Consider the following 15313-nt stretch of genomic DNA (forward strand, 5'->3'; position numbering starts at 1 on the left):
ACTTCTTGGTCTTTCATCCAGTCTGTGATCTCTGTTTGTCTGTCACCTTTATGTTAGGCTGTTGCAGCTGCCTTTGTTGCAGAGCAGAAGGCGTGCTAGTGCCTTGGCTCTATGGATGGAAATGTCTGTCTTTTGGCTGAAATATTGCATGGATGGATTATCATGAAATTTTGTACAGACTCACTGACTGGTGATCCTCTGACTTTACCTTTGGCTCCACTTTGTGAAGTCAGTTGTGAAGTCAGTGTCCCTAGTTTGGAAGATTTTATCTTAATTTTTGCATTTGTGATTATGGCGGTGTTTATGAGGTGTCGCCGTTATGTTAAATAATGATTAAAAATAATTACAGTTATGTGAACATTCTTTGCGTCATTCAAATGACTCTGATCTTTAATCATATGAAAACTACATGACTAAACTACCTCTGAGCATTTGAAAAATCAGGCAACAGCTAATGCTCAGAAAATCTGTTTAAAGAAAGGTGCATATTAACAGAAAAGGTATTAGATATGCAAACACTGGTGGCTAGACCAATATGTAACAGCTTATATTTCTCTCTCTTACCCTTTCATCCTTTCTCACCATCACATTTCTTCTTGTTGACATTGTTGAAAGGTCCAACCAGTTTTACATTGCACATAAAATCAATTATTCCCCTTGCTAAACCCTGAAAAAAGTGGATAATTTCATCTGAGTTCTCATTAAATCACACTACATACACATTTTATCTTCTGCCAGTCAGCAGGCAGACATCCCAGAAGAGGAAATTCAGGTTATTACTGCACCTCATGGACTTTAATACAAGTAGCTTCACTGCGTTACAGCAAAAAGTCATTTGTGCCAAGGCAGCCCGGTGCCATAATCCCCAGTATTAGCAGGAGGAGGAGGGGGAAGCTAAAGTGATTTCCTGGCTGTGGCCTAGATGGGACTCGGGCCTGTATTATCTGGCCATCAGATAGAGTCAGCCTCAACTCTAATATCTGTGTGTGTGTGGAGAGCAGGAAATGGCCTTTTGTGTTGCTGGCCAATACAGCCCGCGGAGAGGAAGAGAGGAAACATGCACTGTGTCGTGCCATGTCGGGCCACTGCCTCTCGGTGCGTGCAGCAGTATACAGAGAAAGGAGGAAGTCTGACACTAGCAGACATAATCAGTTCTTGCAACTGCCTCCCTCCCTCACAAAACACCACAAATCCAGGTAGAGGCTAATTGCGCGTTGACAAACTAAGAAATATTGCTCTCCCCTAGCCTCTCCTTTTGTCTTTTCTCATACCTTATATTTGATTTTGTAAGACACCCGTGTTGCATTTAGCTGTACAGAGCTGTGTTTGCCCCCGAGAGCTTAACGATTAAAGTGAACTATAAGAGCATTTAAGAAAGAAGGGAGAGAGTTTTGCAGGAAGGCTTGTTGTTTTCTCCTTCATACTTGCTCTTTTTTCATGCCAGCATGTTTAATGGAAAAGTGGAGCAGGGCTGAGGCGTCGTAGCTCTGGGGGGGTTGAACATCTGGGCTGCTGTAGCTGGGAGAGAGAGACAGGAGTTCTACCCTCGCTAGAACCCAGACAAACACACACATAAATTTACTGCATTTCACATATGTCATGCACAAGGACACACTTGGATGAGCATTTACAGTCACTACTGTCAAGTACACAGGCATGTCCATATAAATGACTCAGGCACACAGGTCTGTGTTAACCCCCAAGAGAGGCAGTGCCTCCAGCGGAAAGGCGTTTGTGTAGGCAGGCAGCTCCAGGGCCTCTGTAGGCTTCTAAAGCTGCTTCTCTGGTCGGTCCTGTGGGAAGGAGGGATTCAGCATGGGAGAAATCAAAAGGAACACATCATCAAAACACATGCACCTTTGAGACATATCGCTGTATTGGATAGTTGTCCAAAAATTGGAGCGTGAAAACCCATTTCTTCCTTGTTGGCCTCTCCTGCCTGCTGATAAAACCATGCGGAAACAATGCTCCCTAACCTTGTATTATTCCACTCTGCTGCCCTGAAGTTAATTGTTTTGATATGATCTCTTTGCACGCTATATTTAATTGTTTTACTAGAGATCCAAAGGATCTCAAGATAACCTTATAATCTCCAGCGAGTGTGCATTATAGTCCTTTGCACATTATCACCAGAGCTATGACTTCATCTTTTCTGCCTTGTTCAAGTTTCTGTGTTGTGTCTAAATACACACCAGGCTGTGGAAATGATACACTGAGCTTTTTGCCGTTAATTTGGATTTCGGCCCTCTGAGCTTCTGCAGCTCTGTTTTCCGGGCACAGCGATGGCCATGGGGGACACAGCCAAGCGTAGGCATGTGTGTGGGAAGTGAGCAGGCAGGCAGGCTGTCACTTAGCATTACAGCACTACAGACTCCCTGTGGGTGACAAGAGGAGAGCGGAAAGTGAGAAGACGAGAGAGCGAGAAGAGTAAGGAGGAGAAAACAGGAGTGGAGCAAAAGATATACAGCAGCCCACACACCAAAACACACACAGCCGGCCCCTAGCAACCCCAAGTCTAAGAAACCTGCTGTTTGTTTTTCTTTTGATTAGACCAACCGCTGAAGATAAGCCCACCTGACAAGACTTTACTGCTGGCCTCTGAAAAGAGAATCCAAAATGAAAAGATGCTAAGAGGAAGAGGGAAGGGTTAAAGACTCCTGGGTAAAGAAGACAAGAATAGTCGGTACATAATGTTCATCTGGTGTGATGTACATCAGTTAATAAGGACAGACTGACTGTTCTTTACTTTAAAACAGTCTCTGTGTCCAAAAATTTTCTAGTACTTTGTTGAAACAGATAAAAACATGGTTCACAACAAACTGCATTAATATACTTTCGAGATTATAACCCCATCAATGCTTGGTACTTTTAAATGACCTTCTTAGGAATAGTTTGCGATCATACAGTATAACAGCATTAGTCTGTGCAAGAATTTTTGTCCTTTTCCAGATTTTCAAGATTCATTCATTTAATTATGCAACACAAGATTCTATGATAAAATTTCAGTCGTATGTCGCTAAGCTGAACATACACAAAAACTAAAAACCATGCCAACTATTGGATGAATAATAACGAAATCACTAAAATAAACTATTTACAGTGGAGTGATGTGGATGAGTTAGGGAGTCCCACAGCCTGAGGAAAGAAGCTGCTCTGTAGTCCAGTGGTATGGCAGCAATTCTGTATCTTTTTCCAGATGGCATCAGGGTGAACAGGCTGTGGCTGGGGTGGCTGTTCTGCGCAGACACCTCACCTCGCCGAAATCCCTGATGCTCATCAGATGGGTGCCACTGATGTTCTGGATAGTTTTGATAACCTGCTGTATAAGCTTGCAATTTTTCTAAAACTGTTTTATTCAATAAATAAGCTTCAGAAATCCTAGAACCTACTGTTTTGGCTGGGATTTTTACATTTTCACCTGTTTATCTTGCCACCCAACTTGATCAGACAGCAGTTTACCCCAGACATCAATTTTGTGCAAACACCAATCAATCCTTTGGTGAAGCCAAACTCCTCCGAGATGTAGTCAGTCCAAACTGTAGTTTACACCATAATCTCATAGTGATGATGGGTTTTGTCTGACTTTTTTCCCTGCACTGGTTCAAAGCTTTGGGCAAAGTTCTGGGCAGGTGAGGTTATGTTTCCGTGGATGAGAACACAGCAATTGGCACTACTGAGTCTGATTCCCTTTGTTTATAACCTGCTGTCCTGTGATAGAAGGGTTTCCTCGGTTTAACTCAGGAGCTGCCAAATTTGGTTAAATCCTGTGGTATAACAGCCCACTCGAGCTGGCAGCCATCTCAAGCTATAGTCAAAGGTGACATGATTATATACACAGTGGTGTTGTGTGTATGGGATCTGTGCTCTGAGGGGAGTGGCAGAATGTAAACAATGGCTGGGTGGCCCAGTCTCTGCTCTGTCTGTGGCCTTTTTAGTCCTTAAGCCTTCACAGTAGGCTACTGGTTTTTTAAAGGTCCAGTTCACGATATCCCGTCTGCTGACCCCTGCTTAAACCCTGCTTCCTTGCTGCCGGGTTTGTTTACACAAGGATGTCATTGATTAAACGTATATGATTGAATTCCACATTCTCAAAAAAGTTCATACCAGAGTGGGGATACAGTGCAGACATATGTGAGAAGTAGAAAAGTAAGGACACAGAACTGGTCCACCCTGGGGAAAACAGAAAATGTAACTGGGGTCATGATGTAATATTTGAATCCTAATGCAAAATACATAAATGTAAAAAACAGCAGCATACATGGTGCTTCCAAAACATTTTCCCAGTGGCACTTTAGATACTTGCGGTACTTTCAGGCAAATGTTATATCATCTCTAATACCATGTTTATCTCATCTGGCTGAGATGGAACTTTGCTTTTCTGTCTTCAGTAAATTCTCTCTTATTCTCACTTATTCTACTGTGTTTGTTGGTTGGCTGCCATTTTTTCAGATAGTTTAAAATTGCTGATCCATGAATCTTAATTTAATGAGAGGATTACACATCCTACATGAATTGTTGATGGCAGGACGCTTATGTGAAGGATCAGTGCTTGATTTCAGGCTTGATTTATGGTTAATGTCAACATCTGCCTCAAGCAGAAGATGAATCAGGTTGAAAAGTTTACAAATGTACTTTCTTAAACATACTTTTAGCTAATAAGTAATGTGATTTATGTAAACCCTGTCTGTAAAGCCTACATTTTTATGATATTCTCATTGAAACCATGCTTTGTATGTATCCCAGTCTTTATGTATTTTCAGTACAAGTGTGAACCTGCTTTTAGCAACCCTAACAAAGTATTTCCTCAGTCAACTTCTTACTATGAGTGATGGGGTTACATGAGAAATAACTGAATTTGTTTTAATGCCTCTGCGCTCATGACAGCCATTGGTGGAGGCATTATATTTTCAGGTTGTCCATCTGTCCGGCTGTGTGTCCGTATGTCTCATTCTTGTGAGCGCAATATCTCAAGAGCGCCTTGAACACATTTTGACAATAACTAAAATTAAATGCAATATTCAAATGTCAAATAGGATTAAATGTGGCAGTTATGGCATATAATATCCAAAATGTCAGTGGTGAACTTTGAAGTAAGGCTGTGATTCATTCAGAAAAATGTAAGATTAGAACCAAGTTTGCAGAAACTCTGAAACTGCTCCAATCAAAGTTTGTTTAATCAATAGATCATGAAATTTAATGTTAAAGTAGAGACAAACCCACAGAGAATTATCACCTGACTCTAGGTCCTCTCAGCACTGCAACGCGTGCTAGTGTCTTCCAGCTCAGTGTTTTGGTTTTCAGGCCTGCAGCTTTATAGTTTTGGTTCAGTCCCACTGATCTCATCAGTGTTGCCTTCAGCCGCAGCACGCAGCTTTTAGTAACTAGCTGGTGAACATGAGGTAGCATTGGGCAGCTAAAGAGCCAGATATGTTTTTCTTGTTTCTCAGTAAAGACCAAAACAGGGCTTTAAGTGGCTATAACATAACCATGAACACAGCTCCAAGAAAGCTGATATTGCTCTGTGCCTCCTTACCGTGTGCTACAATCCTAAATGGTGATGATATGAGAAAGTGAAAATGCCTGTAGAAATGCTCTTTTAAAACAATAGGATTTCAGACTTCAAATTGAAATTGATTTGTATTAGGAAAAGGGACCCAAATATGTGAAAATGTATTATTTATAAAAACACCAAGATTGTGCCAATTTGGTTCAGATTTGGGATCATAATGAATTGCTGGCAAGTGAGCCAGTGGTTGGCACTTCATGATACGAGCACACTAACAATAATGCTTTTTGCAATACTTGTAAATATTTGAAGCTACCATGCAGAGTTGAGCTGTATCCAAACTGATCTCAACATAACTGCATTTGACAGAGCATTTTCGAGGCACATTTGTTCAGCCGTCAGAGTTTATTTGGCTCGTGGGAACTCTGCGCCTTCGGGGTCAGACCAACATCAGGGGCTGCTGTCTGTAGAAATAATAAAGCAGACAGTGTTACTTTACAGAGGGCAGAGAAATGCAAGATTGAAATAGATACAGAAGGGGGTTAAACGAGGTCAGACTGAAAGAGCTTAACGGAGCATAAAAGAGAGCAATAGGAAGCACTGGGGGGAGACATTGAGTGTGAAAAAGGGAACATTTCAAAAAGGGGCAAGAGAGGGAAAGAAAGGGAGCATGTCGGATAGATGGGAAAGTTAGAAGGAGGAGTGAGGGAGAGGTCAGCGAGCGAGGCTGGTGCTTCAGTCTTTAGAGTTTGCCCACTCAGAAGGGAAACATTCTCCTCCGCTGGCATCTGCCACCACCGCTGAACACAGCTGAAGCCCAACCGAGGAGCTCTTCTGTCAGCCTTCCAAGCCCGCCACACACACCGCACACACACACCGCACTACACCACGAAGACGAGAGAGTGAAAGAAACGATAGCAGGCTTAGAGGCTTCAAGTCAGAGACCGAGCGAGAAAAGAACAAGCGCAAAGACCAGCAGGATAAAGTAGCAGAAACATTTCAGTGTCACCGCACTGCACACTCAACATCAGTCTTAGGAAGAGACTTTCCCTCGGCACACTGAATCAGTCAGGAAAAGAGGACAGAAGGATGATCAAGTCGAGTTGGTTTTATGTCAAGTTCAAATACAACGAAAAGGTAAGTTTATCTTTCTGTTTTTTTTTTGTTTGTTTTTTTTCCCCCTGGCCTTATTCTTCTCAGAGTATTCTGGAAAATATCTAAACATATGATATTGATTGCCCATGAAAATGTTGAATTGTTTAGCTGTGCATGGATAGTCTTTGCTGACATTCTTTACCTCCCCTCAGTGGCTGTTTTAAATTCACAACGGAATTTGGGTTTGTTGGCCTGTGATAAAAGGTATTTCATTGAAAGGCTGACTTATAATATGCTATGCTTAAATGCCTTTGTTGGATAATGCTGTGTGCTTTGTATTTGCTCTGCTTCCCTAAGAAACTTAAAAGTTCTTGCTATTCCAACAGTCCTTGCTGCTGTGAGTGGATATCCTTGCAATGTAGTTGAAGCCATTAAGCTGCAAAACATTTTTTTCAGATTTTTGCATTCAGTACCTTCATTGCTGAAGTTTGAATGTGATTCTGTAGTCTCAAGAACAACCAGATCTAATTTCATTACAGTTGAATACGACTTGCGCTCCCTGCAGCATGTAGAATATCAAAAGATCGGGCCTGTGGAGCATTTAGTTAAATTATTTCTACAAGTCTTAAATCCAAATGTCAACATATGTGTGTGAGAAGTATCAAAAAAGATTTTATTTTTAGAAACATCGCATCACTCCTGTGGTGTAAGTAGAGGTAGTTTGTACAGAAAACCTGTTATAGAAACTTTAATGTATTATGACATGAACTTTCCAATAGCTTGTGTAATGGGACACAACACCTCAGTATTGCTCTTCCAAGCTTTGGGCCAGCACCTAGCACTTTCTCCGAATGTTTGTAGCTGTGCTAATGAAAACAGCTAGTGTTACAGTTACCTTCAATCAGTTTACCAGTACTTAAGCTTGCGAGGCAGTCAATCAGGCAGACGTCAGCCATCAGTGATCATCCAGTCAGTCAGCTGGCCATCCGCTAAACCAGGCTCCTGGTCATGCTGCGTCTCTGTTTGTGGTTGTGACCAACAGTTTTAGTGGTGACCCCGCACACTGATCGAGTTCTCCACTTAGCATCAGGTGTCTGCCCTGTAGGATCAATAAAGCTATCCCATTACATGGAACATGGCGACGCGAGCTCTGTTTCCTGTGGTTTATGTCTTTCTTCGTGCGGTTTGGTCAGAATATTTGGTTGGTATTTAAAGCATATGAAACAGCAGTGTATACGTGTTGGACTGGCTTTGCCATGATCAGGCTTATTATCGTGGATAAGTGAGACTGAGCCAAGTGGCCTCATGGGAGCATCTGTTGGTGCCTGAGGTGCTGTCTTTCCATCTGGTCTGCCATTTTGTACTTGAGCAGTCTTAAGGTGGAAAAGTGAGAAGATGGCCACTCTTTTTATCTCTCAGAACCAGGTCTATTTTAACTATTCCTCTTTAAAACCTGTCAAAAAGTACAGTATATCACCACCATGTGCTCCAAAGAGCCTACCGCTAAAATATTGACATATATTAACAAAGTATTAAGAGTCTGGGATCACTGTTAACATAAGTATGAAAAAAGGCTCCACACTCAACTTTGTTTGTGTGGGATGTATTATTGTTTTCTACAAAGCCTGCTAAGTGACATTATTATAAATAACTGGAACCATTACTGTAGTGGTCAGAAGGAGGAGCCTGCAAAAAAAAGGTGTCAGATCAACAAGAAATGTTGCTATAAAACTCAGCAAAGACATAACAGTGCAGACAAGTCAAGGCAACCACGACAACAGCATGGGTGTTCTCTGGAAGTGTTTGGTGTAAAAGTGAAAGAAATAGTCTAGTGGCATGTGCTTTTCTCTTCCACTGACTGCTCATCCCATTACAGTTGGTCAAAGTTAAGTAAGAACATTTCCACTTCAAATTTGTTTAAAAAAAAAAAAAAAAGTAGGAGGGAATTGGCAAAAAGAGGCAAGATGAGATAGCTAGTTGATTTTCTATTACAGTCATTTTGCTGAGTAAAGGATGGAAAAAACTAAAGATTTAACTGTCAAGTTGACTTGTTACGAGCCTTGTTGAGTCTACAATTTTGGTTGATTACAGAGGCCCATATTTTTACGAAAAAGCTGTGAAAAATTTGACAGCTTGATCAGCTGGTGCCGTATGTCTGGCTGCAGTGATCATCCTTCCTAGGTGGCCTGGCTTTCTTATTTCTTTTCTGTTTCCCCCTATATCTGTTCTCCTAGTTAAAATGACTTTTACGCAAGAACAGGATGTGTGTGTCAGTGCTTATTGGGGTCTGGGGCGAAAGCTGAGTGTGTATCGGAGGAGAAGAAGGGCACATGCAGCCGTCGGCTTTTCCTGCTCCCAGCTGTCTCGCCTCAGGAGCAGCCAGCCTCTGTGTGAGTTTGTATGATTGACAGGCACGCTTTCAGCAGCATGCGAATAGGAAGTGACCTTAAACAAGTACTGCCATTTTTGACTGAGTGCCTGTCTTTCCTCCCCCCCACCCTCCTCTGCTCTCTGAAGAGAAAGGGTGAGAAGGGCACGAAGCATGGTGGCTGCTGGGTCAAGCACCCAGGGTCATCCAAGTCTGGGTAAAAGGGTAATTGCTACCCCTGTGTGTGGGCTCATGTCCTGAAGAGAGAGGGTATGAGATGGAGGGAGGGAGGTGGAGAATGGAGGCAGGCTGGAGGTGGGTTATATTCCTCCGAGTGGAAAGAGAACACAACACTGAAGTCCTGCTCTGTGTGTCTGCTCTCAGCTCTTTGTCCTCTAAGCCAGTGCCAGGACCCCCCAGTGGGCCAACTCTGGGCCACAGACCCACAGAGGGCAACAGCAACCTGACTCACACTGGACTAATTCAATTTAACACACACTGAGTGCCCTGTGATTGGTTTGTTAACTCAGGCCTCTCTCATGACCAGATGGCTGTTCTCTGAGAGATACATTTACATTTCATGGCATTTGACTGATGCCTTTGTGAGTGTACGTTGAGGACATATCGGTACAAAGATGAAGAAAAATAATCAGTTTTTACCATATTGGATGTTATAACCTCTATAGGACTCACACAATTTTTGGATGAAACTATGAAGAAATGTCTCCTTGGTGGCACTGCTGATAACTCATAAACTTCTGAAACATGATGAGGAGCCCAAACTAGACACGTTGGTTTTACCTGTAGTCATTTTTTCACGAACATGTTTCTAAGAAAATACTGTCATCAAATACCAAATTGTTCTCACAATTAGACTTTGGTAACATAATCACTGAATTGAGTATGTTAAAAGAGACAAGGGTTTTCATTTATTTAACTTTTTTCAAAATGATGCACTGCACCAAAGTAACAGGGAGCTGTTTTGATTTCACACCTATACTACGTACTGTGGCTAGATTTAGGCAACAAAAACACTTTGGTTTAGGTCTGGCAAAAGATTGTATTTTTTTGGGGGGGGGGGGGGGGTATTTTTTATTGGGGGGTAAATGTTGACAAAGTTGATGTGCCTCTGACTAATACAAGACTTGATTTGTATTAAACCAAATCTTTCCTGAACCTTAAGCAAGTGCTGCCAGTGCCTGAACAACTTTGGTGGAAAAAAAGAGGAAATACATTGTCCCTATATCAGTCAAATAAATGTTGTAGAGTGAAAAGGAGATTCCCCTCAAATGTTATTAGGAAGTAGAAACTTGCAGGAAATTAAAATAGTCATGTATAAGTACCCCAAAAATTGTACGCAAGTACTGTACTCACATAAATTTATCACTGTGCGGACGATCACTAACAGGTAATCACAGATAAGCCTTTTAGCCAGATCTTATATGAAACCCACAGCAGGCTTGAATAAAAAACATTTGTTACTGTGCTTACATTTGGCAGTGGCTGGCTACTGTTTGTTTATTGACTTGAGTATGTGTACAGTATATTGATGGAAAGCTTTTTATACAGTACATCAGTGTGTTTAGTGGATTCTTGGGATTTATACATACAGTGTCCCACAAACAGTACAATATTTATTTCCATGTTCTATTCATTTCAGATCCAATTTCGTCATTCAGACCATTTTTTTCAACAAAATGAAACACTTAGGGCTCCTGTTATTTCATCCAAATCTTCAAACAAATTGTGGCTTTCTTGACATTGGCAGATTTATATGCCTACTAGTTCACTAAACACCAGCTTTAGTTACAACATGCCTCTCTCTAACAGGGATCCTTCTGCTCAGTTTGTTAAACAGCCTGTGGTTTTGCCTGCTTTGCAACCATTGTCCTGGTCATGTGTTCTTTTTTTTTTTTTTAAGGCAGAACGAAAAAACAACCAAAGAACTTAGTATTCATCAAGTTACTAAGTGCATCGGAGAGCTAACACGCTGACGTTCGGAAATATTATGCTAATAGATTTGACTGGGATAACTTTGATTTTCATGGCATTGTTATTAAATGTTATAGCTGGGTTTTTACATACTTGGCATATGATAACTAATTTCCAAAACAACTGGCTTAATGATGGGTCCCAGATGTTACACTAGCGAGGCCCATTGAAGCACATTGTCCAAACATTGCAGTGTAAGATATGGCCCCTGTCTTCATGGTCCCACATGGAGGGAAGGCCTGTCGATTGTAGACTGACTCTTTATTTACTGAGCCTGTGTACCAGGCATGGTTTGTGGAGTAGTAGGGGGTGACTGTAATGACCATAATGACTGTGAAAACCAGAGAGTGGAGTGTGGGTTATCATTAAAAGAGGCTTATTGCAGTCTCCAATGATACCACAGTATGTTATATGAGAGACACATGGTGTGCAAACCTCCCTTGGGTGGTATCACCTATTTCAAACATAAACTCAGTGAAAAGGTAGAAACCAACGCTATACATTCCTGCGAAGTGTTCTGCTCAGGGAAATTGTAAAAGAATATAATCCTCTATCAGGAGTCTACTGGGAGACTGTTGTTGGCCGGTTTACTTCTAGGTTTGTAGCTTGCGTCTAATTGTGTTTGCTGCTTCAGAAGCCTCCTCTCGTGTAACCATCCCATTGGCAAAAGCAGTTTCCTTTGCGTCGAATAATGAATGAGTTGATCTCCATGAAAGTTTTATCCCTCTGCCCATCCATCCACACTTGGATGACTTTAATGAGAGTTTATTGGAGCTGTTTTAGCCAAGCCGGTTTAATTTATTTATACTTAAAAGCTGTGGCGGTAAGAAGCTTACGGAACTGTTGACCCCGGCGAGGCTTGTCGCAAAGCGGGCCCTGTCATTTTTTTTTCCTTTCTCCAGAAAGGTTTGCTTACTTTACAGACACATTGAAATTCTAAGAAAGTGCTCCACAGCTTGCCGAAGGGATTACTGGCAAATCCCTGCAAACTCCAGATGTTTTCCCAGGCAGCACGCAGCGAGGAAACATCGCCCATCCCCTGTAAACATCTGTCAGACAAAAGCCTCCGCCACAGAGGAGACAACAGAAGCTTAGAGGGAGTAAAGTAGCTTGACTAGTCAGATTTTCACTCTGTTAGATCTGTTTGTTCATGAAGAGCTAAGTGGTTTTGCGGGGCGTCTTGTGTGCCTGCTTATGCTAAGCTTCAAAGTGGACGAGTGTAGAGTATAACTGAAGTATTTGGTGGTTAAATAGATGAGGAGGCTGTCAGGGCGGGCGGTGATTTTACCCATCTCATTTCCCTAGCGTCTCTAAACCCAGAGCTTTTCTTGGTGGACCACCAAGAGAGACATCCATGGACATTTTGTCCATGATTTTAATTTGTTTTTGTTTTAATGTGCAGCAATATTAAAGAACACATCCCATTTAATTTGAATGCAAAATTGAAATGATGGTTGCTAAAATAAGTGTGGTGACAGGCTCTTGCTGCATCCTTTAGTCTGTCTGAAAGGCACAGCCATGACAATGCCTGTGAGTTCTGAAGCCACAGGAGCAGTTTGCCTTGTTTTCCTTTGTGTGTGTGTTTATGTGTGTATGATGTAAGTGGCAGTTGCTGCTGGGTTCAGGCCCCAGGCAGGATCTCATATCCCCCCTGCCATGTTTGTGTTAATTTGCTGGATGTAAACACAGTGAGTGGGCTGTAACAAGGCAGTGTCTGCCTCTGTGTCTCTGGTCTCCTCTGTGGAAGGCAGAATGGATAGAGGGAGCGGCTGACCGGTGTCTGGATCACTGAACAATTGCAGGCCAGAGAGAGAGAAAGCGGAGAGAGAGCGAGCCCTCAGTGTAGCCACTAGGGACAGGCCTGACAGATGGATGGAGCGAATGACTGGATGCCTAGCCAACTGGAAAGACAACTTTCACCCACACAGGCTGTATGCTTTTGCCTGTCGCCTTTTATCTCCATCTCTCATACACAACCTGAAGGAAAGAAAACAGGATGTGTGCATTTCCATTGCACTGACATTGTATATACATATATAGTATATGCTGTAGGAGGTGCAGACCTTGTTGTAATTTTTGCATCATGCTTGTCAAACTGTAGTTAAGAATTGGGTAATGTAAGTTCAAATGATGCCACTTAAGTGGATTTGTAAAATCACTGGTTTTACTCTTTCAGGTTTATTTACTTCATTTACTTACTCTTTCATTTACTTTTTTATTTACTGTGATCATTACAGTTGTGATCCTTAAGATTTTCATGATATTATGTCCATTTTAAACTACCAGGTGGAGTCTCCATTTCCTTCACAAGATTCATTTAGCATAGCCTGTATTATTTTCTTTATTATAAAACATTTATCATTACCACATGTTACCACATGTCTCCAAATATACCTCTACTGGAGGACAACATTTTAGAAGGAATAGTTTCACGTTTCAATCATTCAGAAGATTCATAGCACTCTAAATGATAAATGGTAAAATGTTTTTTCTTTTTGTCAAGCACATAACCCCTGCAAAACATTTCATTTGTAAGATAAGCTCCCTGAAATTGTGATGCTATTCCTTTCTTTTCAGGTTCCCAGAATCATATTCTTGGACTGAGAGCCTAGTGTGTTTTTATTTAAGGCCATGCATGACATGAAAATATTTGAAAACTTGAGTTATGCTTGATAGCAGAGATGTGTCCACAAACGTGGATCTGAGTAAAGGTGTGTGTAGGGCAGCACAGTGAATGTGTGCCTCATTTTCTCCTCCGAGGAGTCCTCCCAGAGCTCATTAGCCCTAGTTAAATTCCCACTGGAATGCTGGGCCCTGCCTGCCGTCTGCTGCCCGTTTCTGAGCAGCTCTGGTTTCAGCCTGCTGGATGACTGGGCACAAGGATGGTTCCCATAGTTGAGCTGCCTGAGCCGCATGGGCAGACCCTGGTACCCTGGCTCAAAGAGCCCTCTGTTGTGCTGTGCACACGCTCACCCGCAGTGTAGGGTCACTTCACACAGACGCACACACATACACACAGAGGCAGCCTGGCAATGTGAGCTATGGGAATGTCAGATTTATGGAAGGATGGATCACATGCTCACAGACTGCTGGAGAGCAAAGCCCAACAATTGCTTTTTGTCTGAATGTAAACTTGTGTAACTGTCTGGCAATACCAGTCTACGCTGGCGTGCTCCAAAGAAACAATCCTATGCTTTTTTTCAGCAGCCTCCCTGTGAGCGAGGCCTGGCATAAAATCTGTCCAACTTGGCCAGCTCTGCAGAACAGATCTACATACATGCACATACACACACACACACACACACACACACACACACACCCCACACACACACACACACAAACACACTATTCACACTCAGCACCAGCATTCAAATGCATAATGTCTAAATTATTATTTTCCATCAGAAAATTGGGGAAAGGTCTGTTTATTATACACCATTGTGTTCTACAAATGGCCAGCAGTTTCTCAGTGTGACCAACTAGCTTTGTCTGCTTAAAGCAATACGCACTGTAGCAGACACCCCAAGTTGGCTTTTTCCCTCAAAGTTTTACCCAGTGGCGGAGGGGAGTGCGAGGGAGAGTGGGCCAGAGGAGAGTGCATATCAAAGAGAAGCAGCCATCTGTCAGCGCAGGCAGCACACAGCTGGTGGAGGAGATGCAAGATGTCTGAACAAAGACTGACAAGATGGAAGATGACAGGAAACAGATTTCCCTTCCTTTACCCCTCCTGCAAGAGAAGAGTTTGACCATCCGAGTTCTGTGATGTCTCACAGTCTCCAGATGCTGGCTCTCCTCTCCTCCTCACTCCTCTCATCTCCCCTTCTCTAATCTTCTTACTCCTCTCCTCTCCTCTCCTCTGCAGAGTGATGGTATGTCACCTTACCGTTGGACTTCACATGCTTTCCTTTTCCACAGACCTGTTACTGGAGAGATCCTTCAGTCTGCTCCCTTGCTGCTTAATTTGGTCATTTGCATTTCTGTTGCGCTCAACAAGAAGCGAGAATGTCTCATCTCTCACATGCAGGAGCACACAGAAATTAAACTATCTCTACTGTAATGATCATGTTATAATTAATACATTATATGCTTTAATTAAAGTAATTATGATAGCATTTACTCAGTGTAGTTTTTTTTTTTCTAGAATAGGATTTTTTTGGACCTAAATATTACATTCTGTGAATTATTTAGCTTTGGTAATTGACCTGCTGCAGCTTAAGTAGATACACATCTCTCCGCTCATTTGCTCAGATAAATGAAGCGGTGTGAGTCGTGTTAAGTAAATTTTTAGGGAATGAGCACAGGGCCTTGTGTTAATTAGTGTTTCAGCATAAGCCTCGTTACAGCAGGTCTTC

General features: G+C 42.1%; 1 protein-coding gene across 11 annotated transcripts in view; it reads left to right on the top strand.

The window, feature by feature from the left end:
* The window catches only part of auts2a (activator of transcription and developmental regulator AUTS2 a), a 320581-nt gene that overhangs the window by 102240 nt on the left and 203028 nt on the right, over positions 1-15313 (top strand). The window contains exon 1 of one of the 11 annotated variants that reach the window (XM_030438018.1): positions 6255-6643. The exons of the other annotated variants lie outside the window; for them this stretch is intronic. Coding sequence (XP_030293878.1) covers positions 6596-6643 — 48 coding nt within the window. The 5' untranslated portion in view covers positions 6255-6595. Of the gene's footprint in view, positions 1-6254; positions 6644-15313 lie in introns of those variants that run through there. 11 annotated transcript variants of the gene reach the window in all.

This window comes from Sparus aurata, chromosome 13 (assembly GCF_900880675.1).
Source record: "Sparus aurata chromosome 13, fSpaAur1.1, whole genome shotgun sequence".
In the NCBI taxonomy this organism is placed as follows: Eukaryota; Metazoa; Chordata; class Actinopteri; order Spariformes; family Sparidae; genus Sparus; species Sparus aurata.